Below are 25923 nucleotides of genomic sequence, written 5' to 3'. Positions count from 1 at the left end.
ATGCTGTTGTTTCACCACGCTGTTACTGTGTTACCATGTTACTGTGTTACCATGCTGTTACTGTGTTACCATGCTGTTGTTTCACAATGCTGTTACTGTGTTACCATGTTACTGTGTTACCATATTACTGTGTTACCATGATGTTACTGTGTTACCATGCTGTTACTGTGTTACCATGCTGTTACTGTGTTACCATGCTGTTACTGTGTTACCATGTTACTGTGTTACCATGCTGTTACTGTGTTACCATGTTGTTACTGTGTTACCATGTTACTGTGTTACCATGCTGTTACTGTGTTACCATGTTACTGTGTTACCATGGTACTGTGTTACCATGCTGTTACTGTGTTACCATGCTGTTACTGTGTTACCATGTTACCATGCTGTTACTGTGTTACCATGTTACCATGTCACCATGTTACTGTGTTACCATGTTACTGTGTTACCATGTTACTGTGTTACCATGCTGTTACTGTGTTACCATGTTACTGTGTTACCATGCTGTTACTGTGTTACCATGATGTTACTGTGTTACCATGCTGTTACTGTGTTACCATGCTGTTACTGTGTTACCATGCTGTTACTGTGTTACCATGTTACTGTGTTACCATGTTACTGTGTTACCATGTTACTGTGTTACCATGTTACTGTGTTACCATGATGTTACTGTGTTACCATGCTGTTACTGTGTTACCATGCTGTTACTGTGTTACCATGCTGTTACTGTGTTACCATGCTGTTACTGTGTTACCATGCTGTTACTGTGTTACCATGTTGTTACTGTGTTACCATGCTGTTACTGTGTTACCATGCTGTTACTGTGTTACCATGCTGTTACTGTGTTACCATGATGTTACTGTGTTACCATGATGTTACTGTGTTACCATGCTGTTACTGTGTTACCATGTTACTGTGTTACCATGATGTTACTGTGTTACCATGATGTTACTGTGTTACCATGCTGTTACTGTGTTACCATGTTACTGTGTTACCATGCTGTTACTGTGTTACCATGCTGTTACTGTGTTACCATGTTACTGTGTTACCATGTTACTGTGTTACCATGTTACTGTGTTACCATGATGTTACTGTGTTACCATGCTGTTACTGTGTTACCATGCTGTTACTGTGTTACCATGTTGTTACTGTGTTACCATGATGTTACTGTGTTACCATGCTGTTACTGTGTTACCATGTTACTGTGTTACCATGATGTTACTGTGTTACCATGTTACTGTGTTACCATGTTACTGTGTTACCATGATGTTACTGTGTTACCATGCTGTTACTGTGTTACCATGCTGTTACTGTGTTACCATGCTGTTACTGTGTTACCATGATGTTACTGTGTTACCATGCTGTTACTGTGTTACCATGATGTTACTGTGTTACCATGATGTTACTGTGTTACCATGCTGTTACTGTGTTACCATGTTACTGTGTTACCATGATGTTACTGTGTTACCATGCTGTTACTGTGTTACCATGCTGTTACTGTGTTACCATGCTGTTACTGTGTTACCATGCTGTTACTGGGCTGAATGTTAAATGGTAAATGTTTCTGTGTAGATGAGTTCACATCCAGCTTGATTAACAGGGCTGTTCCTACTACTGAACAACGTTACCTTGGAGGGGTTATTTTACTTTATGTTTTTTATACGTTGACATGTTTTTAGTTCAAGCTTAGGGAAAGGCAGATTTTTCTTTCAACTCGACCTCCTGTGTTGTGCAGATTTACAACTGTCTTTTTCTTCATGTTGACTCTCATTAGTGCTGATGGGGAATGTAGGTCACACAGCGACACTTCTGACGGCTCCGTTTCTTCAGCCTTTTTCTACCTTTCTCTCTTCCTCTGCTGAGGCTTCACAGTGACGTCTCCCCTCATTAGGATTTCGAGGGATGATAACTTCTCTAAAACTTGTAACTGACTGTCTCATTGTTGCAGGAAGCCAGTTACCTTGAAATGCAACTGGAGAAGAAATATCTCAGTGTATCAGTAACGGGTCTGGACAGGGTTGTGTGTCAGGTTGTGTTGTGTGTTGTGTGTCAGGTTGTGTTGTGTGTTGTGTGTTGTGTGTTGACAGGGTTGTGTGTCAGGTTGTGTTGTGTGTTGTGTGTTGTGTGTTGACAGTGTTGTGTGTTGTGTTGTGTGTTGACAGTGTTGTGTGTTGTGTTGTGTGTTGACAGTGTTGTGTGTTGTGTGTTGACAGTGTTGTGTGTTGTGTGTTGTGTGTTGACAGTGTTGTGTGTCAGGCTGATGTGTTGTGTGTTTTGTGTTGTGTGTTGACAGGGTTGTGTGTCAGGCTGATGTGTTGTGTGTTGTGTGTTGACAGGGTTGTGTGTTGACTGTGTTGTGTGTTGTGTGTTGACAGTGTTGTGTGTTGTGTGTTGACAGGGTTGTGTGTCAGGCTGATGTGTTGTGTGTTGTCTGTTGTGTGTTGTGTGTTGACAGTGTTGTGTGTTGTGTGTTGACAGTGTTGTGTGTTGTGTGTTGTGTGTTGACAGGGTTGTGTGTTGTGTGTTGACAGGGTTGTGTATCAGGCTGATGTGTTGTGTGTTGTGTGTTGTGTATTGACAGGGTTGTGTATCAGGCTGATGTGTTGTGTGTTGTGTGTTGTCTGTTGTGTGTTGACAGTGTTGTGTGTTGACAGTGTTGTGTGTTGTGTGTTGTGTGTTGACAGGGTTGTGTGTCAGGCTGGTGTGTTGTGTGTTGTGTGTTGTGTGTTGTCTGTTGTGTGTTGTGTGTTGTGTGTTGTCTGTTGTGTGTTGTGTGTTGTCTGTTGTGTGTTGTGTGTTGTGTGTTGACAGGGTTGTGTGTCAGGCTGATGTGTTGTGTGTTGCGTGTTGTGTGTCAGGCTGATGTGTTGTGTGTTGTGTGTTGTGTGTTGTGTGTCAGGCTGATGTGTTGTGTGTTGTGTGTTGTGTGTTGTGTGTTGTGTGTTGTGTGTCAGGCTGATGTGTTGTGTGTTGTGTGTCAGGCTGATGTGTTGTGTGTTGTGTGTTGTGTGTTGTGTGTCAGGCTGATGTGTTGTGTGTTGTGTGTTGTGTGTTGTGTGTCAGGCTGATGTGTTGTGTGTTGTGTGTTGTGTGTTGTGTGTCAGGCTGATGTGTTGTGTGTTGTGTGTTGTGTGTCAGGCTGATGTGTTGTGTGTTGTGTGTTGTGTGTTGTGTGTCAGGCTGATGTGTTGTGTGTTGTGTGTTGTGTGTTGTGTGTCAGGCTGATGTGTTGTGTGTTGTGTGTTGTGTGTCAGGCTGATGTGTTGTGTGTTGTGTGTTGTGTGTTGTGTGTCAGGGTGAGGCTCTCTATGCTTCCTCTCCTGGGGAGCAGCAGAGAGCGTCTGGTTCTGGACCGGGCTACGGAGATAGATCATCCCCTTGTCATGCCTGTGGACACACACACACACACACACACACACACACACATACACACACACACATACACACACACACATACACACACACACACATACACACACACACACATACACACACACACACACACACACACACACACACACACACTCACTGTCTTCAGTGTTCTCTACCAGGAGCCTGGCCACGCCTACCTGACATTCTGACCAATAATTCCCTCTGTATGATAATAGCCACACACACACACACACACATACACACGTATATATATATATATATATATATATATATACAGTATACTACACACAGGCAGTGTGTTTACAGCTTGCTCAGAGGAGAAGATATAATGAACACATACTGCATACTATAGCCAAGAGAGGGAGGGGAAGGAGGAGAAAACCGAGGGAGAGAAGGAGAGGTTCTCACAAACCCCCGCAATGTCTCTCTCTCGCCACCATAATAAGATCCTATTTACCTTCTCTCCCCCTGGGTGAGGGAGAGTGCTCCCGAAATAGACCAGTTTCATTAAGTTTCAGTAGTGCAGCATCCGTTCTGCACGGGTAATTGCTTTTCCACCTCCTGATTTATTTAGTCTCTTACCAAGGAGGCTCCGTCTGGACAAGTGTTTGGGGACGAAAGAAGAAAAGATCATCCAACGTGGAGAAAAATACTGATGTTTCAAAAACAACTTGTTTTGCTTGCAATAATATATCACCCACTGACATATATCTGATCAAATGTTGTATCAAATATATGTTAATGTTTGTAAAAAGGACTCCTTGTACCTCCACCAGCCAACCTCCATTTCCTCTAGTTAGTTTCCTCTGCCAGCTCCTCCATGGTTCTGTTTCAATAGGCTGATGCATTCTCCTACACTTGTCTCCTTCCCTTCATCTGCACTGATGGACACACCTGGCCAGGTGACACACACGTCACACAGCCATCCACCTGACTGCCTTCTCCTTCTCTGGGGCAGGCTGTGGCTCAGGAGCTAGAGCCAGCGTCTAATGATTGCACAGTCGGCAGCTCGGTGGTTCAAACCCTGGCTGGCCATGTGTCCTTGAGCAAGGCACCGAAGCCCTAATTGCTCCAGGGTCGCCGTCTTTGGCAGACCCCTGTGCCTAGAGCATAAAATACACAATTCCAACAATTGGACTGACAAGTTGATTGCATGGCATGGCAATAAATAATTGTATTATTATTATTTATTTTTGAATCTACTGATCAGTGCAAATGCAGGGCAGGAGGCGAGGAGAGGAGCCACGTCAGACCATTGAGATCACCTCCCTGTGTTTTTCCTCATGTTCATAGGCGATAGCTCCACCCCCTCGCCATGCAGTCATCCTCCGGTCAGCCAACTTCCTGCTTTGCGACCTGATCCCAACCATTACCCAACTGTCAATGAACCCTTGCCTCCAAGTAAGCCTTCCTGTGTCATTCCCACCCTGAGTCTTACTCTGGATGCATACAGCTGTGTGTGTGTGTGTGTGTGTGTGTGTGTGTGTGTGTGTGTGTGTGTGTGCGTTTGCGTTTGCGTGTGGGCGCATGCCAATGTGGGTTTGATATGAGCAATACATTCATCCCATACCTACACTGCAAAAAGTAAATCTAAGTAGGATGAAATATCTTAAATCAAGGCAATATATGCTTGTTTTTTTGGTCTGACGGCACTAGTTTTAAGATATCTTTTACTTGTCTTAAGAAGATATTGGCAAGTGAAATTGTATTGCTTTTTTCCCTTGTTTTTGAGAGATTACTTTTTGCAGTGCTTACCCATAACTAACTATCTCCCCTCTACCTATCCCATACCTACCTATCTCCCCTCTACCTATCCCATACCTACCTATCTCCTCTCTACCTATCTCCTCTCTACCTATCTCCTCTCTACCTATCTCCCTTCTACCTATCTGCCCTCTACCTATCTCCCTTCTACCTATCTGCCCTCTACCTATCTCCTCTCTACCTATCTCCTCTCTACCTATCTCCTCTCTACCTATCTCCCTCTACCTATCTCCTCTCTACCTATCTCCTCTCTACCTATCTCCTCTCTACCTATCTCCTCTCTACCTATCTCCTCTCTACCTATCTCCTCTCTACCTATCTCCTCTCTACCTATCTCCTCTCTACCTATCTCCTCTCTACCTATCTCCTCTCTACCTATCTCCTCTCTACCTATCTCCTCTCTACCTATCTGCCCTCTACCTATCTCCTCTCTACCTATCTCCTCTCTACCTATCTCCCTCTACCTATCTCCTCTCTACCTATCTCCTCTCTACCTATCTCCTCTCTACCTATCTCCTCTCTACCTATCTCCTCTCTACCTATCTCCTCTCTACCTATCTCCTCTCTACCTATCTGCCCTCTACCTATCTCCCCTCTACCTATCTCCTCTCTACCTATCTCCTCTCTACCTATCTCCCCTCTACCTATCTCCTCTCTACCTATCTCCTCTCTACCTATCTCCTCTCTACCTATCTCCTCTCTACCTATCTCCTCTCTACCTATCTCCTCTCTACCTATCTCCTCTCTACCTATCTCCCCTCTACCTATCTCCTCTCTACCTATCTCCTCTCTACCTATCTCCCCTCTACCTATCTCCTCTCTACCTATCTCCTCTCTACCTATCTCCTCTCTACCTATCTCCTCTCTACCTATCTCCTCTCTACCTATCTCCTCTCTACCTATCTCCTCTCTACCTATCTCCTCTCTACCTATCTCCCCTCTACCTATCTCCCCTCTACCTATTCATCAATCCATCCACTTCCCCCAGCCTCACCATGGTGATGTGAGCCTCTAAACCAGTTCATTCTGGTTTTCACTGGAGTCCTCTGATCTGAGGGACATGTTTTGCATCAGGGGTTGGAAATGAGATTGCTTCACATGGGTTGCCATGTCGAGGATCATAAACCTGCTATATATATATATATATATATGGGTTGCCATGTCGAGGATCATAAACCTGCTATATATATATATATATGGGTTGCCAGCTCGAGGTTCAGAAGCCTGCTACTATGTGTCTCCCTGGGGGGCTCTGTCTTCTGGGTCACATGACAGAGGTGGAGCCCCTCACTTGAGGCTTATCTCACACATCAGGGACCACAGCCCTCGGCTCACCACCGTTTCCATAGTGACAGGCAGAGCATGGACGTCAGCAGGGATTCTCTGCCACCATTGGACCACAATGCAGAGGGAAGGAAGGCAATCCTGCCTATAGGACTATACACAGCTACTACACACAGCTACCAGCCAGACAGACACTGGTTGGATGATGCAGTTTATCACTTCAGTGGACATGGTGATTCAGTGAACAGGGTTTGATGGTTTGCGTGCCACCTCAGCTCTTGGTCTCCAAACGGAATTATATAGAAATAGACAAAGAAATAGGCCTTTTTATTTTTTATTCTTTTTTTTTCTATTTCAAGTGGGCTCTTCTGTAGTGATATTGGAATGTGGTGCAATGTCACTGAGGCCTGCTGAGCTCTGGGGTTTACTATGGAATGGGCAACCATTCAGACAGCTAAAAATAGACTCCAAAAAGCAACTCAGCGGAGTTACCGGGGAGAGATGTGACACACAGAGACACTGCGCCGCACCGAGAAGGAATCGCTTCCAACTCATTTGAATAAGCTGGCTGTGAAAGGTTGCTGGGACCTATTTTGATAGCAGAATATTTTTTTAATATTGTCACTATCAAAAGAGTCATGAGTCTCTCTCACACACACACACACACACACACACACACACACACACACACACACACACACACACACACACTTAACACAGCACCGAACTATACATTAAAATGATTCTAAATTCAGCAAACAGCTATTGTTTCTCAGTAAGGCATCAGTAACCCCTCCTAACTAACACACGTTTAGTTGACATCTCCACACTGACTAAAGGACTTGGATATTCAGCACTGCAGTGTGGTGATAATACCCCCACTTCTCTAAATGGAATCCATATAATACCCCATATTACTCAATCTGTAATATCTAGTATGCATGTTTATGTGCCTACAGTACTAACCACAGCACTGACTAGACTACACTAGACTACATTACCCACCACACTGCAGGTGTGGATGTATTAGTCATTAAGGTTGAGTTGCGTTTTGAAGTCAATATATCTTTCTTCCTGGATTCCAATGGAAACATCCTGTGTGTATTAGCTGAGACAGGCCCCGTCTCTGTCCCCCCAGCTGGGTGTGACAGCCAGCAGAAGGTTTGTGGTTCCCTGAGGGAACCCCGTCCCACAGCTGGGAGCTCCCCTGCTGCGCCCAAGGACAGAGGGACGATACACACAACCTCCCTACAACTCCAGTCAAGGACCAGATGAGAGAAAGAGAGTTTCAAGAGACGAGAGTGAGGCATAAGAAGATGGAGAGAGTTTAGGGAGAGGTACGAGAAGAGGTGAGAGAGAGAGAGATAGAAGAGCGGGAGGGAGGGAGATCCTAAAAAAAGAGAGAAGAGAGAAGAGATAGTGAGGGAAGGAGTCGGGAGAGGGATGTGTTGGTGATGTATCACAATGTGAGTGCTCTGCGTCTACAGAGACAACACTTCTTCCACCCTGTACTGTACCCCACTCTCTCTCTCTCTCTCTGTACTGTACTGTACCCCACTCTCTCTCTCTCTGTACTGTACTGTACCCCACTCTCTCTCTCTCTCTGTACTGTACTGTACCCCACTCTCTCTCTCTCTCTGTACTGTACTGTACCCCACTCTCTCTCTCTCTGTACTGTACTGTACCCCACTCTCTCTCTCTCTCTGTACTGTACTGTACCCCACTCTCTCTCTCTCTGTACTGTACTGTACCCTACTCTCTCTCCATCTCTTTCTCAACCCTGTTCCCAACCAGAATGACTGGATGGGTGTTGTCGTCTCAATCACACCCTTGTGATTTCCCCTTTCCACCTTCTTTCACTTCCTTACCAACCTGTAATGACGCCACGGGTGTTGTCGAGCTTTCACCTCCCCGCCCGTTTCACGTTTTCCACCCTGTGTGACACCCTATGTGACATCCTGTGTGACACCCTGTGTGACATCCTGTGTGATATCCTGTGTGACACCCTGTGTGACATCCTGTGTGACATCCTGTGTGACACCCTGTGTGACATCCTGTGTGACATCCTGTGTGACATCCTGTGTGACATCCTGTGTGACATCCTGTGTGACACCCTGTGTGACATCCTGTGTGACATTCCACCCTGTGTGACGCCTGCAGACTGGGAGGCGCGCATCGACAGCCACGGCCGTGTGTTCTACGTGGACCACATCAACCGGACCACCACGTGGCAGCGGCCCACCCACGCCGCCAAGTGTAACAGTCTCCAGAGGTCCAGCTCCACGCAACAGATGGAACAACTCAACAGAAGGTGAGAGAACAGGGGGGGGGGGGGGGGGGGATAGAGGAGGGAGATTGAGAGAGATAGAAGGTGAAATAATTGAGTGATGCAGAGGGGAGAAATGTGGAGAGAAGAAGAGAGGTTTTGTTTTGAGAGAGTAGGTGAAGAGAAAAGGCATGGGGGGGGGGGAGGAGTTGAATGACTTCTCTGTGAGGGGAGTGAACTGTAATGGTGGTGCTGTGTCTCCATCTAGTGGACATGTAGGGGAATGCAGAAAGCACCCGATCAAATGTGACACAGAATGGATGTCCCGGCTGTTCATGTCGTGTGGTGGTGTTGTCAAACCACTCAGGGCAGAAGGAGCTACGCTAACCATAACTTTGTTTGAAAAGTCCTTCGGTCGCACTATATGGATATGGATTTATGTTCAATGGCATATGGTGGTGAGTTTCCACCTGCTGAAAGTCACACAGAGATGCTGAGGTGGTGATTGCTGGAGACACCCCTGCTGCTGTCACACTGTGTCATTACCCGGCTCACGCTCTAGCAGCTCAGGCTCATGCTCTAGCAGCACATAGCTGCTCAGGACGAACTCCATATGCTAGCATGCTAATGTCAATAAGCAAGCAGTGTTATTACAGCTCACAAATTATGTTTATGCTTTTCATTCGCTCACACTCCTCTCACATGTAATATTATGTATGTGTACACACTCACACGCACGCACGCACCCACACACGCCCCCCTACCTATCTCCCCTCTACCTATCTCCCCCCTACCTATCTCCTCTCTACCTATCTCCTCTCTACCTATCTCCCCTCTCCCTATCTCCTCTCTACCTATCTCCTCTCTACCTATCTCCCCTCTACCTATCTCCTCTCTACCTATCTCCTCTCTACCTATCTCCTCTCTACCTATCTCCTCTCTACCTATCTCCTCTCTACCTATCTCCTCTCTACCTATCTCCTCTCTACCTATCTCCTCTCTACCTATCTCCTCTCTACCTATCTCTCTACCTATCTCCTCTCTACCTATCTCCTCTCTACCTATCTCCTCTCTACCTATCTCCTCTCTACCTATCTCCCCTCTACCTATCTCCTCTCTACCTATCTCTCTACCTATCTCCTCTCTACCTATCTCCTCTCTACCTATCTCCTCTCTACCTATCTCCTCTCTACCTATCTCCCTCTACCTATCTCCTCTCTACCTATCTCCTCTCTACCTATCTCCTCTCTACCTATCTCCTCTCTACCTATCTCCCCTCTACCTATCTCCTCTCTACCTGTTCAGCTCTCCCTCTAGTTTAGCTGAATGGTGAATTTTCTGCTTGCTCCGGCAGTACGGGTGAAATGATGAGACTGACACAATTCGGTTTGATTTCCTTCTTCCTCTAATAAACAGATTGTAAAACTGAACACAAACATTGATATTAGTACATGTAAATAAACAACAGTGAACAAACTAACAGAAAAGATTTGACAAACTACACAATCATACAGAACTCGACTTACCAACTCCCATCTCTCTATACAACTGATCTCCCTTCTCCCCTGCCTCTCAGATCACACTCCTTTAAGCCCGCCCCCATTTCTATCTAACCAATCACTCCACTCATGCATACTTTTAACCAATCACAAACACCAAATAAAATAACCCCCAAATGAGCCCTCCCATGGATTAGCCAAACACCTCCCACTTGGTCCATTGGTCCTTTATGACTAAATGGACCACAACTTTCCCTCTCTTCAATACAGTCGTTTTTACTGCTCCTCCACGGGAAACAGCACGACCACCCGCCTGACGTCTCGGTCGAGCGTTGGGAAGAGATCGCGGCCTTCGCTCCTTCTTCGTCCTGAAGCCCCCACTCCTAGAGCAGGCTGGCTCAGGCAAGCCCTCACTCTTACGTCCCGAACCAGCCCCTTTTCGTCTGGCCTCGCTTCCACAACCCGCCCCAGGCGGAATTTCCCCCTTAGGGCATTTTGGTCAGCCAACCAGACCACGTCTCCCACGGCCACATTTCGAGCTTCTCTGTGCCACTTGGTGCGGATGAGAAGTCCGGGCCCAGCTAGTTGACTCCACTGTCGCCAAAACCGTCCCACTTCTTCCTGGACGCCGAGGCTAACTCCGCTTCTTGTCTCCCTCAGGCGAGTAGCCTCCCACTTTGCGTCTTCTGGAGCCCTCCTGCAAAACAACCACTGCCTAACAGCTCGCCGGACCCACCCAACTACCCGAATGAGCCTGCCTATTCCACTGAAGCGTTCTGGCTCAATCAGGTCCATGAGAGCAGCGCCCCAAAGCCTGTCCCTCTCATGCTCGAGGTCCCTGGAACTCCCAACCGGTGTGGATGTCCCCTTTGCATTTGCTTCCTCCTCAATGGCGCATTTCGGGTCCAGCCCCTTCCTCGCCTGAGTGCGTGTTACAGTTGCAGTGAACGCTTTCCGTTGCAGCATGTTCACGCTGTCTCGAGCACTTACAGCCACTCCCCTGGATGTTTCCTCGCTCAGCTGATCAGCCAGCACCAACACCTCTGACTCTGGCTCCACATTGGCCCTCGTTTCTGCAGGCTGGCCCTCTTTGCTCCTCCCACTTTGACCCGACTGGATCCGTGGTTCCGGAGCGAAACCTCCAGCGTTGAGCGTCCTCTCGATTCCCTCCGTGATGCTCCTCAGCTCTCTCCTGTCGCCATGAGACGCTAGAATGTCGTCTACATAGGTGTCCTCCTCAAGCGCTCTCCGCTCTTCTTTTAGGTGGGCGACCTCTGGCAGCCTTGCCGTCTTCCTCATGGCCAGCTGGGCGATGCATCCGGCTGGCTTGTCCCCGATGTTGACGCGGGTAATTGCGTAGGTTTTGATCTTCTTTTCCTCAAATCTTACTGCCTCCGTTTTCAGAGAACGTGCAAAGTGCGTCTGGGAGTTGTGTGCGGATCTTTCCCAACTTTCAAACAGGTCTGGGTGCGTTCCTCCCACGGTCTTCCCCAGAGGCCCGTCCCACAGCACTAAGTCTCCCATCCCTCTTCTCCACCGTGGAGCGAGTCGTCCCTCTCGGTGGCTGATCAAGAGCTCGATTTCCTTAGGTCGGACCAGCTCTTTCTTCTCGACCCCAGGGAAGAACTTACAGAGTCGCTCTGGACTGATGACCTTGTCTGCACGAGCGATTGTGTCGAGCCCATAGCATACCATCTCGTGGGGACTCCATCTGTTGTTGCTCCACGCCCTGACCTTTAGCAGGTATTTGTTAGTCTTGACCCTGACCTTCATTCCACCGACCCCCTGCACAGTCAGTGTTACTTGCCTCCGCTCCAGTTGGAGCCGATCGGCGGCCCGGTTGGTGATATAATTTGTGTCGGAGGCGAGGTCTATGAGGGTTCCCAGGGCATTTCCTGCTTCTGTTTTGACTATCAATGTCATCATTAGTACTGGATGTTCCTCTGGCCCATTCTCCGCGCAGAGACCCCCGCCTTCTGCGCCCGTGTTCAGCGTCATCGAAGCCTTACTGGTGAATGCGTCCTTCATCCTCCTTTCCTGTTCAGGGTTGAGTCCCAAAGAGTCCAGGACTTCCCGTTGCTTATCAGAGAACCCTGGCCCTGTCTTCTTTCCCTCACTCCACTCGGGACACAGAAGGTAGTGATGACTTGCCCTTCCTTCATTCTGCTTGCACACATTTCTGCACAGGTACCGGTTACTACACTCTCCGTCGGCACCGTGCATGCCCAAACATTTCTGACAGGCTTTGCTTTGCTTTGCTGTGGCTCGCTTCTCTGCCAGACTGAGACTCTTGAACTTACGGCAGAAGAATATTTTGCCACCGTGCTGGTCGCTTCCACAGATGTCACACTCTTCTCTTCTTTCCGAGTTCCTGCCTGTGACTCTGGTTTCACCTCGATGTTCCTCCTCTTCTTCATCTACCGGTGAGTCTTTCTCCGTGGCCCTCGTGAATGCCCTCTTCTCCCATCTGACTGGCCTCTCCGGTGTTCCCCCAGAGGTTTCTGTGGAGCCTCGGATTCGCGCCATCCTTTCGAGGATTACTTCCTGCCTTTTCAGAAACAGAAGAAGAGCATCGAATTGCTTGTCTGGGGTGACTTGGTTTTCGGGTTCGGTTACAAAGGTAAACCAGCCTTCCTGCACGCGATCTGGCAGTTTGCTCTCGATGGCCTTAATTACAAGTGGGTTCTTCATAGCGCCCACTTCTCCTAAGTCAGTCAGGTCCATGAGGGCTCTTTCCACTGCCTGAATAAGGTCGATCGCTTTCCTCGGCTGGTTTCCTTTTACCGCTGGTATTCTTTCCAATTCCTCAATAATTTGCAGCGCGATGGTTGCCTTGTCTCCAAACCGATTCTCCAAGGCTTTGAATACGTCCTCCGCTGAGCGGTAGCTCGAGAGTTTGAGTTCCTCGAAAACCTTTCGGTCTATGCTCTCGAGGAGGTGGAGTTTCTTCACCTCTGGCGACCCCGATGGATCTCCCTGCCGCTGCAGGCTTTCCCAATCTTTCCGCCAGCGATGAAAATCTCTCATACACCCGCTGAACACGGGCAGCCTTGTTGGAGGGAGTTTGATCTTGGCTCTAGTGCGGTTGCCTCCATATGTGGCGCTCTCCAGCCCTGCCTCCCGGGCTTGTTCCCATGCTTCCCGCTGAGCCTCCAGTAGTTTGGCGCGCTCTTGAGCGGCTATTTCTGCTGCCTTCAACTCAATCACGGCCGCCTTCTGCCTTGCCTCAGCGATCTCTTCTTCGGCCCCCAATTTCACCTTCGCTGTCTCCTTCTCAAACTCGGCCACGCTATCAGCTGACTTCAGTCTTGCCTCAGCGGCTTTCCTTTCCAGCTTGGCAATGGCTTCTTTATTTTCTCTATTTGTCGCTCGATCTTTGGCCTCTTCTTCGGCGAGAACGTCGGCCCTTTTCCTCTCATCTTTGGCGAGAGCGTCGGCCCTTTCTCTATTCGTCGCTCGATCTTTGGCCTCTTCTTCGGCGAGAACGTCGGCCCTTTTCCTCTCATCTTCGGCGAGAACGTCGGCCCTTTTCCTCTCATCTTCGGCGAGAACGTCGGCCCTTTTCCTCTCATCTTCGGCGAGAGCGTCGGCCCTTTTCCTCTCATCTTCGGCGAGAACGTCGGCCCTTTTCCTCTCGTCTTCGGCGAGAGCGTCGGTGGCCATTTGCTTTGCTGCGGCGGCCTTGTCGGCCATTTTGTCAGTATTCTCCTTCTCAACTCTTCCAAATTCAGTCACAAACGTTTCCCAAAGTTCATCCCTTTTGTCCTCCAGCTCCTCTAGTGACTTTCTCGTGTTGCACGCCTCAACTACAGGGATCCACTCCCCCCAGCTTGATAGCAGACTTCGCGCTTTGATGATGAGGCTCTCTGTGAGTGTGCTTCGTTCTTTACAAACGTCGTGGGTTGCCTCTTCTAGACTGATCCTCTTCGCGCCTTCGTGACTCCTTTCTGCTCGTCTAATTGTGGATGAAAGTTCGACCCCCGCGAACCTTGTCCACATGTTGGCCTTTAAAACGTGACCGACCTGTTCAACCTTCTGAGCTCTCTCCTCAGCGGCCTTGGTGATGTCTTGAAGAAGCTGACTGTTACCCGTCTCAGGTTCCTGACTTGCTTTGGCCTGCCAACCTTCCTCATAATTGTCGTCTGCAGAGTTTAGGTCTTTCGCGTTTGATAGGAGCGCTATCCACTCGCGTTTCATGTCATCTTCGCCCATCAATGCCACTGACCTGATGATGTGGCGGTATCCTCTCTCAAAAGTGACTGCCAACTTTTCCCTTTCGGTCCTTAGTGCTTCCATTCTGCCTGTGACTCAGAAATAACTTGTGTGTACCTGTTTCGTCTTTCTATCTTATATCTTCAGCCCTCTCTGACTCCCTGAGCTGATTTGCGCTGGTCCCTGCACTTCCTTAACTAGTCTTCGGCAGCGGAACCAGGTTCACCGTGGGGTCATCCCAGGGATACTGCTAAAAATAAAATAATAAAGTGGGAGAGGATTTTCCTCCCCCCGACGACTTAATACCCAGGTACACACAAACCTATTTTAATGCAAACAGTCAATAGAGTCACAGAGAAGAGTGCTGGGTGTGGGTAGCTCTCTGGGTAGCTGCTATTAGCTCGCAATTCCTTTCTTGGTGGGTCTTGTAGGTTAGCCTAGCTGGCTGTGGATTCTTGCAGTTGGGTTAACCAGTTGAAGCTAGCCGTGGATTGTTTCACTCCTTGCCTGCCTAGCTAGCTGTAGCTTAGAGTGCTATAAGCTCTACCGCGTGCCTGTGCGCTATTGCGACAACAGGGCTAACGCTAGCTTAGTTGGCTAATGCTACGCTGGCTAGCAAGTGGCTAGTTAGCTACGGTCGCGGGCGCCCGGCTCCGTTGCCGGCCTAGTTAGCTGTAGCTTTGAGTGCTATAAGCTCTACCGCGTGCCTGCTGCGCTATTGCAACAACAGGGCTAACGCTAGCTTAGTTTGCTAATGCTACGCTGGCTAGCAAGTGGCTAGTTAGCTACAGTTGCGGGCGCCGCGGCTCCGTCACTAACCTGACCAGGCTTTAGCTTGCTCTTATCTCCGGTGAATGGATCCTTGTCCTCCCGGAGCTTCTGTTGCGTCCCACCGGGCTTGTATTCCTTAGCTAACTGACGGTCCGTCCTCCTGCGGTCGTCAGCGGGTGTTTTACAATTGTTCAGCTCTCCCTCTAGTTTAGCTGAATGGTGAATTTTCTGCTTGCTCCGGCAGTACGGGTGAAATGATGAGACTGACACAATTCGGTTTGATTTCCTTCTTCCTCTAATAAACAGATTGTAAAACTGAACACAAACATTGATATTAGTACATGTAAATAAACAACAGTGAACAAACTAACAGAAAAGATTTGACAAACTACACAATCATACAGAACTCGACTTACCAACTCCCATCTCTCTATACAACTGATCTCCCTTCTCCCCTGCCTCTCAGATCACACTCCTTTAAGCCCGCCCCCATTTCTATCTAACCAATCACTCCACTCATGCATACTTTTAACCAATCACAAACACCAAATAAAATAACCCCCAAATGAGCCCTCCCATGGATTAGCCAAACACTACCTATCTCCTCTCTACCTATCTCCTCTCTACCTATCTCCTCTCTACCTATCTCCTCTCTACCTATCTCCTCTCTACCTATCTCCTCTCTACCTATCTCCCCTCTACCTATCTCCTCTCTACCTATCTCCTCTCTACCTATCTCCCCTCTACCTATCTCCTCTCTACCTATCTCCTCTCTACCTATCTCCTCTCTACCTATCTCCTCTCTACCTATCTCCTCTCTACCTATCTCCTCTCTACCTATCTCCTCTCTACCTATCTCCTCTCTACCTATCTCCTCTCTACCTATCTGCCCTCTACCTATCTCCTCTCTACCTATCTCCTCTCTACCTATCTCCTCTCTACCTATCTCCCCTCTACCTATCTGCCCTCTACCTATCTCCTCTCTACCTATCTCCTCTCTACCTATCTCCTCTCTACCTATCTCCTCTCTACCTATCTCCTCTCTACCTATCTCCTCTCTACCTATCTCCTCTCTACCTATCTCTTCTCTACCTATCTCCTCTCTACCTATCTCCCTCTACCTATCTCCTCTCTACCTATCTCCTCTCTACCTATCTCCCTCTACCTATCTCCTCTCTACCTATCTCCCCTAGGGGTGTAAATCACCAGCTTCATCACGATACGATATTATATCGATTTGTTTGTATGACGATACAATGTTTGACGATATCACAATGTCAGTCACGATACGATTTCGATTCGATTCGATTCAAGATCGATATGACGATATGATCGATATGACGCGATATCATATGCCAATCTAACACAATTATCAACTCACAAAAACAACTAGAATATTATTTGACCATTTTATTTGTGAGCTCTTCCAGGTATCCAGCATTTAAATCATATTGTATTATACAGTATTCTTCTGTTACAAAAAGAAAAAAGACCCGTTCACTAGTCTCACAAACAAGAGATATGTTTTTTTACTGTCTCATAAACACAGTATTTTTAACAGTTAGAACTGAACCAAGGTCACCATTTAACCTACAGTATATTTGTGCAATAATAATAATAAATAATAATAAAATAATAATAAATAATAAGTGCAAATGCAGTACAGTGCAGTACATCTTATATACATTCTTCTTAACCAAAATAAGTTAAGTATATCCTCCAGTGTTGTATAATAAGTATATCCTCCAGTGTTCTTCTTTGGGAGGTTTTTCTTCAAAAAAACTAACTGATCAACATGTTCAGGAGACAAAACACTACGCTCTGAACGCAGGTCAGGATCATTTTTAATATAGGGCCATCCATCACACTTCCTCTAGGAAGCACTGATCTGATATGATGTGTTGATTGGTGAAAGGTAAGGCTATGCTTGGACAGTCATGTTAGATCACTGATTACGGGAGTAATGATTTACCTGTAGATTTTATCAATAGGAATTTTGTTCAGGTTTATCCAATGAAATTGGACAAGCAAACCGGAGTAAAGTAAGTAAGGTCCAACCTGCAGCCTTTGCCCATTCATAAGACAGATGCTTTGTTACAGACCAGAGCATTGACCAATCACAATCGGCTAGACTAGAGCATTGACCAATCACAGTCGGCCGTGGGCGGGCTTGGCAGTCGCAGCTAAAACCGCTTCGCTGTTCTCCGCGCAGTCACAAAATGCAGAACACACAGTGTGCAGCGCTCTTTGACTTTGTAATTTGCCGCTGCTAGTCGCGCGCTGCACGGAAATGGTGACAGTCACGCAGAATGTGCCATTTCAAAATAAAGGTGTATCTTTAAGATGACGATATAGATCGATATTTTTACATTGCATCGATGTAATCAGATCGTTAGTCAATGAATCGATGCATCGATGTGAATCGATGTATCGTTACACCCCTAATCTCCCCTCTACCTATCTCCTCTCTACCTATCTCCTCTCTACCTATCTCCTCTCTACCTATCTCCTCTCTACCTATCTCCTCTCTACCTATCTCCTCTCTACCTATCTCCTCTCTACCTATCTCCTCTCTACCTATCTCCTCTCTACCTATCTCCTCTCTACCTATCTCCTCTCTACCTATCTCCTCTCTACCTATCTCCTCTCTACCTATCTCCCCTCTACCTATCTCCTCTCTACCTATCTCCTCTCTACCTATCTCCTCTCTACCTATCTCCTCTCTACCTATCTCCTCTCTACCTATCTCCTCTCTACCTATCTCCTCTCTACCTATCTCCCCTCTACCTATCTCCTCTCTACCTATCTCCTCTCTACCTATCTCCTCTCTACCTATCTCCTCTCTACCTATCTCCTCTCTACCTATCTCCTCTCTACCTATCTCCTCTCTACCTATCTCCTCTCTACCTATCTCCTCTCTACCTATCTCCTCTCTACCTATCTCCTCTCTACCTATCTCCTCTCTACCTATCTCCTCTCTACCTATCAACCTCTACCTATCCCATACCTACCTATCTCCCCTCTACCTATCTCCCCTCTACCTATCTCCTCTCTACCTATCTCCTCTCTACCTATCTCCTCTCTACCTATCTCCTCTCTACCTATCTCCTCTCTACCTATCTCCTCTCTACCTATCTCCTCTCTACCTATCTCCTCTCTACCTATCTCCTCTCTACCTATCTCCCTTCTACCTATCTCCTCTCTACCTATCTCCTCTCTACCTATCTCCTCTCTACCTATCTCCTCTCTACCTATCTGCCTTCTACCTATCTCCTCTCTACCTATCTCCTCTCTACCTATCTCCTCTCTACCTATCTCCTCTCTACCTATCTGCCTTCTACCTATCTCCTCTCTACCTATCTCCTCTCTACCTATCCCATAACTACCTATCTCCCCCTACCTATCCCATACCTACCTATCCCATAACTACCTATCTGCCCTCTACCTATCTCCCTTCTATCTATCCCTGCTCAGTGCTTCCCTGTTAGTGCTGTGATGTTGAGAGTCATTTCCCCACATTAGACTCAGGACACGTACCTGCAGCATGGACTCATTTTCCTCCACTGGCCTAATTCTGCTCCACCAGGGAGTTCACTGACCAACGGAGAAAAAATAGAGTGATGGCAAATGAGATTAGACATTACTCTGAGGGGAGGGAAGTGGATTCTCTATGCTAAACATCCCTCTTGTTATCATACGTGCTGTATGAGAGGGAGACACACAGCCTGACAGGCTCACTGTTGATTCCTGCAAGTCCTTTTCTCCTTCTCTCAAGGTCATCTCTGGTCAAATGTTTGATGTGTTACTGTGTTCCCCGTCCGTTAACTCTGTGTTCTATGTGTCATGTTATCTGTTGTTAACTCTGTGTTCTGTGTCATGTTATATGTTGTTAACTCTGTGTTCTAGGTGTCATGTTATGTTGTTAACTCTGTGTTCTATGTGTCATGTTATCTGTTGTTAACTCTGTGTTCTATGTGTCATGTTATATGTTGTTAACTCTGTGTTCTATGTGTCATGTTATATGTTGTTAACTCTGTGTTCTATGTGTCATGTTATCTGTTGTTAACTCTGTGTTCTATGTGTCATGTTATCTGTTGTTAACTCTGTGTTCTATGTTTCATGTTATATGTTGCTTGTTGTTTCTGTCTTCTCTGTTTTTCCCATATTGTCAACGCTGAGCCTCGGAAAAGCGCTATATAAATACAATTACTTATTATTATTATTATTATTATTATTATTATTTATATTATTATTATTATTATTTATATTATTATTAATATTAATAAATGTACAGGTTCTTTAGACACTGGAGTTTCTAAACTTAGACATAAAAATAAAAATAAAAATAAATTGTATATATTGTTGTTTATTACATTGTTGTTTTTTATTATGTTGTTTTTATCTTGATGTCCTTTGCACCAACCACACCAAGTACATTTCCTGTATGTGTGAATTATACTTCAAAAGAATCTAAACTAAAAATAATTCTGATTCGAAGAAAGAGGGTGAAAGCTCCTCTGGCGTAGAGGAGAAATCTGATCTAGGATGTGATGGTTGGGGGCATTAGTGATTATCACAGCTGAGGAATCCAACGTATAAGAAATGCTTCTTCCCTGCTGACGTTTGGGTTTTAACATTTAACTTCAACAACTCCATAATCGCGTGTGTGTAATATGTGTAATGTGTGTAATGTGTGTAATGTGTGTAATGTGTAATGTGTATATCAGAAAGGTTTTGATAGGTATAAAGGTTTTGATAGGTATAAAGAATTACAACCACATTGCGTTTACTGTACCTAAAGTATCCTATCCTTTTAGATGGACACAGATGTCTTGGATAACGGGGCTGTTTAAGGATAACGGGGCTGTTTAAGGATAACAGGGCTGTTTAAGGATAATGGGGCTGTTTAAGGATAATGGGGCTGTTTAAGGATTGTTTCCCAGGGAAAGGCCCAGGGACACACTAACACACTGTGATGTCACTTCCTGTCCAGGTACCAGAACATCCAGAGGACCATGGCAACAGAGGATGAGTGTGGCGGTGGGAGGCTGGAGAGAAGTGGCAGCACGGAGACAGAGACGGACGCCCCCCCACCGCCAACAGGTGTGTGATGTTGTTTTGTCCTCTCTTTGTCTTGACGCAGGTCGGCCTTACTATACTGTAGTGTGTGTGTGTGTGTGTGTGTGTGTGTGTGTGTGTGTGTGTGTGTGTTCTGTAGTGGCAGTGGTCCTCTGGGGCTCAGCTGGTAGAGCAGAAGAAAGGGTGTCATGTGAATTTGTTGAATTCTGTATTGAGTCACGGGAGGTATGGGAGGTATGCGGTCAGGCTGAGAAGGTATGTGGTCAGGCTGAGAAGGAATGTGGCTCATTATGAAGATGTGTGGTGGATGTGTGGGAGGTGTTTAAGGATCTGGTGAGAAGGGATGTGGGGGTGATAAGGATGTATGTGGGGAAGGAGACATGTGAGAAGGTGTTTGGGGAAGGGAGCACATTTATAACTGTGGGGGAGGATGGAGGGTTGGTATATGATTTTGAATGATTTTTTTATTTATTTGTATTTTATTGTTTTTTCTGAGATGATGGTAAATGGTAAATAGACTGCACTTACAGAATATAGCGCCTTTTTTGCTGCTCCAAAGCGCTTTACAACGGCCTCTCATTCACCCATCCACACACACATTCACACACCAATTGCGGCAAGCTACCATGCAAGGCGCCGGCCCGCTCACTGGGAGCAATTTGGGGTTCAGTGTCTTGCCCAAGGACACTTCGACATGTGGCCAGCCGGGGCTCGAACCGCCGATCTTCCAACCGTGTGATCATTAGACAGCGACTCTTAAAAAAAAATATATATATATATAAAAATATTCGTTTAAATACAATCATAGCTATGCATATTCAGCCTTCATTGTATTCTAATTCAAATAAAATAAATTTAAAAACCAATAAATAAAACAAAACACACCCATACCATTTTGGTATGAGATAAATCCATCTATTATTCAGTCAGTCCTTCATAACCAAAATAACCCTTTAACATAAATCAATAACAAATGAATGCAACAATAAAAACAAAAAACATCTTCAAAAATCTAAATCAAACTCCAACCCTCCATCCACCCCCACCCTTATAAACCCAGAATCCCTAATAAACAAACTCTCAAAATCTTTTTGCCCTGTCTTGTGCATCAGTCCCACATTCTTCCTGACCAATCCCTCAAAAACGTTCCACATCGTTATCCACTTTCCCTCAAATCTTGCTAAATTTCTCCTCAAATAAATTGCATACCTAGCCTGTGATAATACATAATTTAAACACCATATATTCACTCCCCTCCTCTTTCCCTCCACCCCAAAAACCACCAACCTCCTCCACTCCTGCATCCCCACGACCTCCACCCCCCAGTGCTTCTTCACTAGTTCTTTCAACCTTTCTTCAAATCCCTTCATTTCTCTACATTCAAAAAGCATATGCATTAAGTTCTCATCCTGTATCCCACACACATCACACTCCCTTGAAACTGTTCTGTCTACCTGATGCAACACCACCTTAGTATAAACCCTGTTATGCCTGAGCATAAAATCAAAATGTGTACATTCTAAACTATTATATTTAAAAAATAAATTCCTCCATATTTTCTTCACCTCCAATCCTGGTAACACCTGCCTCCACACCTTCTCTGCCGCAGGCTCCTTCACTCTACTCTCCAACAGTGCCCAGTAGCACTCCTTCACCTTAACAGCTGAGAAGTCCCGCACTGTTTCCCCTTTCCCTAGTCTTAACCTAGGTAACTCTGTTTGCTCCTTCCCTCTTAACTCCCTATCTAACCTCCTCACCCACTCCCCTGGTATACTCTGCTTTATTTTATTATACATGCTCACTATTTCTCCCCTTCTCATCTCCTCATCTGTTTCCCTAACAACTTCTATAATGCCTGCTCTGATAGGAACCCTGGCACTACCTCATACCTAAAATCCCTTACTCTAATCAGTCCTGCCCTCCAAAAACTCCTAGACTCTAACATTTTCCCCTCTCTTCTTATTACCGGGTTCAATAAAACGGGAACGTTTAGTATCTCCCCTCTCTTCTCACACTCATATCCTACAAAAAACTACCCCAGGCTTTAAACACCTCTTTATAGAATTCCGGCACCCTATCATACATCCGTGCTTTAAAGCACATCAACAACCCATAATCCCCACACCCCCCACATCTATGTACCCATTCCCTAAAGTATCCTTTCCATCCATGTCCTTCCTCCCCATACAAAAACCTTTTGACTGTTCTGACTCTCATTGCCCTCATCTTTACCTCCAAATCTACCAGTTTCAACCCTCCTTTATCATAATCTGCTACTAGTACATCATACGCTATTTTAACCCCCTTTCCTCTCCACAAAAAATCTGACACTAACATCCTGGTTTCTTTTAGAACCCACTCTGGTACATTCAATACACCTAATACATAAACATATTTTGACATTAACAGTGCATTAACAATTACAACTTTTCCCTTCAGTTTCATGTTCCTTTGCTTCCAATAATTCAATGTTGTTCTTATTTTATTCAAAACCCCTGTCCATGTGTAATCAACAGCCTCCCTGTCATCCTCTCCAAGATATATCCCCAACACTTTTATCATCCCCTTTACAATAGTTCAAATCAAAATCACAATTGTCTGTATTCACTCCCCCTATACACAACATTTCAGACTTGTCAACATTCACTTTTGCACCAGAAGCCTTTCCATATATGTTTACACACCCCATTATTTTGTTCACACTATTTACATCCCTGACAGTACATGTCGTGTCATCTGCATATTGATGGATTATGCTAACTCCTCCCCCCGGCATATTTATTCCCTTAATTTCTTTCTCCTGCTTAATATAAGCTGCCAATGGCTCCACAGATATGCTATAATATAGCAATGCTGACAGTGGACACCCTTGTCTTATTGATATACCCAAAGGGAAGGAGTCAGTCAATAATCCATCTATCTTTACTTTACTTCTAGCATTCTTATATAACAATTCAATCCAATCCCAAAATGTTCCATTGTTTTCAATAAAAATACATGTTCCACCCTGTCAAAAGCCTTATTTAAATCCAAAGATAACAATAAACCCCCTTCCTCCCTCATGTCCTTCACAACATCCCTTAATGTGCACATATTCTCTGCCACATCCCTCCCTGGGACTCCATAGGCCTGGGTAGGTGCAATCATGTTTTTCATTGCTTCATTCAATCTATTAGCTCATACTTTTGCTATGGTTTTATAATCACAATTAAGTAATGATAATGCTCTATATTTCAGTAATCTGTTCCTGTCCTTTTTACCCTTATACAATAAAGTGAGCACCCCCAAGCCCATAGAGTCCGGAACCACCCTTTTATTCCCCATACACATATATACTCTGCACAATATAGGAGCCAGGATGTCAACAAATGCTTTATAAAATTCAGCCGTCAACCCGTCCGAACCCGGACTCTTATTTAGGTTTAACCCCATGATGGCTGTCTTAACCTCCTCCACCCTTAGATCTGCATCACACATTTTCCCTTCTTCTTCTGTCACCCTGGTTTCCACTGCTTCTAATACTTTATTCATACATTCCTCATTCACACCCCCAGATGTATATAGGTCTGTATAAAATGACTGCACAGTATCCATTATTCCCACTAAGTCTGTTATTATTTCACCTTTATCATTCTCTAATTCCTTAATTTTCCCTTTCTCTTTCTGTCTCTTTTCTAAACCTAAAAAGAATGCTGTACTCCTTTCTCCCTCAACCACATACCTTGCTCTACTCCTTACTAAAGCACCTTCACACTTTCTCTTCTCAAACTCCCTCAAATCTTCCCTCACCCTCAAATACTCTGTTAAATCATGCCCTGGAATATTATCAACTCTCTCCTGTTCTATTGCTAACCTTTTCTGCAAATCCCTTTCCTCCCTCACCCTCTCTTTCCCTCTCCGTTTTGCAAATGCTATTATTACAGCTTTTAATTTATCCTTCATCCCTTCCCACCACACACACACATCACTCTCATACAACTGGTCTTCCATAGCAACACTCACACACTCTCTTACTATCACCCCAAAACGTAACTTGCATTAAAGCACCATGTCCCTCCTCTTCCCCCTACGTTCCCCGCACCTAGCTGGAAAGATTGACCATCGTGGTCACTAAAGGCCATAAACCGATACTCAACCTTTCCAACCAGGTGTCTCACCTCCCTCTTCACTAAACACAAATCTATCCTTGATTGTCTCAAAACCCCCATCACCATTAAAAACCTGTGCATCAGGGTGCCCCTCCCTCCATATATCCACCATTCCTCTTGTGCGCATCATTTCTAGTAATACTGGGCGTGACGGATCATTCCTAAATTTCACCCCCCTTGTTACATCTAACCTATTCACCACCACAGTATAATCCCCAACCATAATACAATTCCCAACACATTTCTCTTTCAAAGATTCAAAAAAAAGTTTTCTAGATTTATCCACATTTGGTGCATATATGCAATACAGTGCATACTCAATCCCTTGATGTTACATCTAACCCAAATTCATTATGTTCCTTACATTATTCACCACCCCATTCTTTACCAAAATAGCCACCCCACAAGCATACACTGTATGCTGCCAACACAAGCTCCATCTTCTTCCTATCTCTGAGTCCATTTGTGTTGACAGCAACAACCCTGACCATAGTCAAGATACAAAAAAAAAAGGAACACATGCACCCCCATGTCATTTTCCTACCTTGGTCTTCTTCCCTCTTGCTTTTGCACCCCTTCCCGATCTTGTCCTCACCCTCTGTACATCCGCATATAGTCCTTCATCGGAACCTTTTCTTTTTCCCACGCCCTCTGTTGAAGGCCCTGCCTCATCCATTTCACCATCCCTTACTGCGTTATCTAAGCTGGCTCCAATCTCCTCTCTCTCTTTACCCTCCACTTCCACCGAACCAGGCCCCTCCGCTCCTCCCTCCACTTCCGGCTCCAACTGGGTCTCCTCCACCACCTCAGCTTGTCCTCCTCCCTCCGTCACGTCTTCATGGCTCCTTTCCCCACCTTCTCCTTGTGTCTCCACCTCTTCCTCCTCCACCACCTCCTCCTCCTCCTCTCCCTCCATCTCCTCTTCTTCGTCCCCCTCCACCTCCACCTCCTCCTCCACCACCACCTCCTCCTCCACCACCTCCTCCTCCTCCTTCTCACCACTGCTCACTCTCTCTCCTCCATCATCTCCTCTCCTTCCAATGCATTCACGTGCATAATGTCCTCGTTTGTTACATTTGAAACACATGAACTCCGGGCATTCTCGTAATACATGTCCTGGCTTAATGCACAGCCTACATACCCTCACTTGCTTATCGCGAATCACCCTAAAGTGATCCACTCCAACCAGGGTCTCGAACTTCGTAGAGTATGGCAAAGACCTCACCTCTTCTGTGAATTTCACTTTCATGTATCGAGTCCCGTCTGCTATGTCCGTTCCTGGCCAAGTCCTTCTTTTTATCGGTGACACCGCTTTCACCCCCCACGACTCCAGCCTGTACCTGATCACGTCGTCCTTCAAGTAAACCGGGAGATTCAAAAACGAGACCACCATCTCATCCACTGCCAAGTCATTTCCCATTATTCTTATATTTTTAATCAGGAATCCATCTGTTAGCTTGTCCTTCCCTCTCCTCGATGACAGGGTAATTTCATATTTCCGGTCTCCTTT

At 45.9% G+C, this 25923-nt stretch overlaps 1 protein-coding gene across 1 annotated transcript in view; it reads left to right on the top strand.

Annotated features, from left to right (window-relative positions):
- The window catches only part of hecw1a (HECT, C2 and WW domain containing E3 ubiquitin protein ligase 1a), a gene marked incomplete at both ends in the record, with an annotated part of 104219 nt that overhangs the window by 43544 nt on the left and 34752 nt on the right, over positions 1-25923 (top strand). The window contains 3 exons of the mRNA XM_080543792.1: positions 4691-4791; positions 8599-8749; positions 20180-20289. Coding sequence (XP_080399918.1) covers positions 4691-4791; positions 8599-8749; positions 20180-20289 — 362 coding nt within the window. The remainder of the gene's footprint in view (positions 1-4690; positions 4792-8598; positions 8750-20179; positions 20290-25923) is intronic.

The sequence above is a fragment of the Nansenia antarctica genome (genome assembly GCF_963989245.1).
Source record: "Nansenia antarctica genome assembly, chromosome: 13".
In the NCBI taxonomy this organism is placed as follows: domain Eukaryota; kingdom Metazoa; phylum Chordata; class Actinopteri; order Argentiniformes; family Microstomatidae; genus Nansenia; species Nansenia antarctica.
This window is presented reverse-complemented; position numbering and strand designations above follow the sequence as displayed.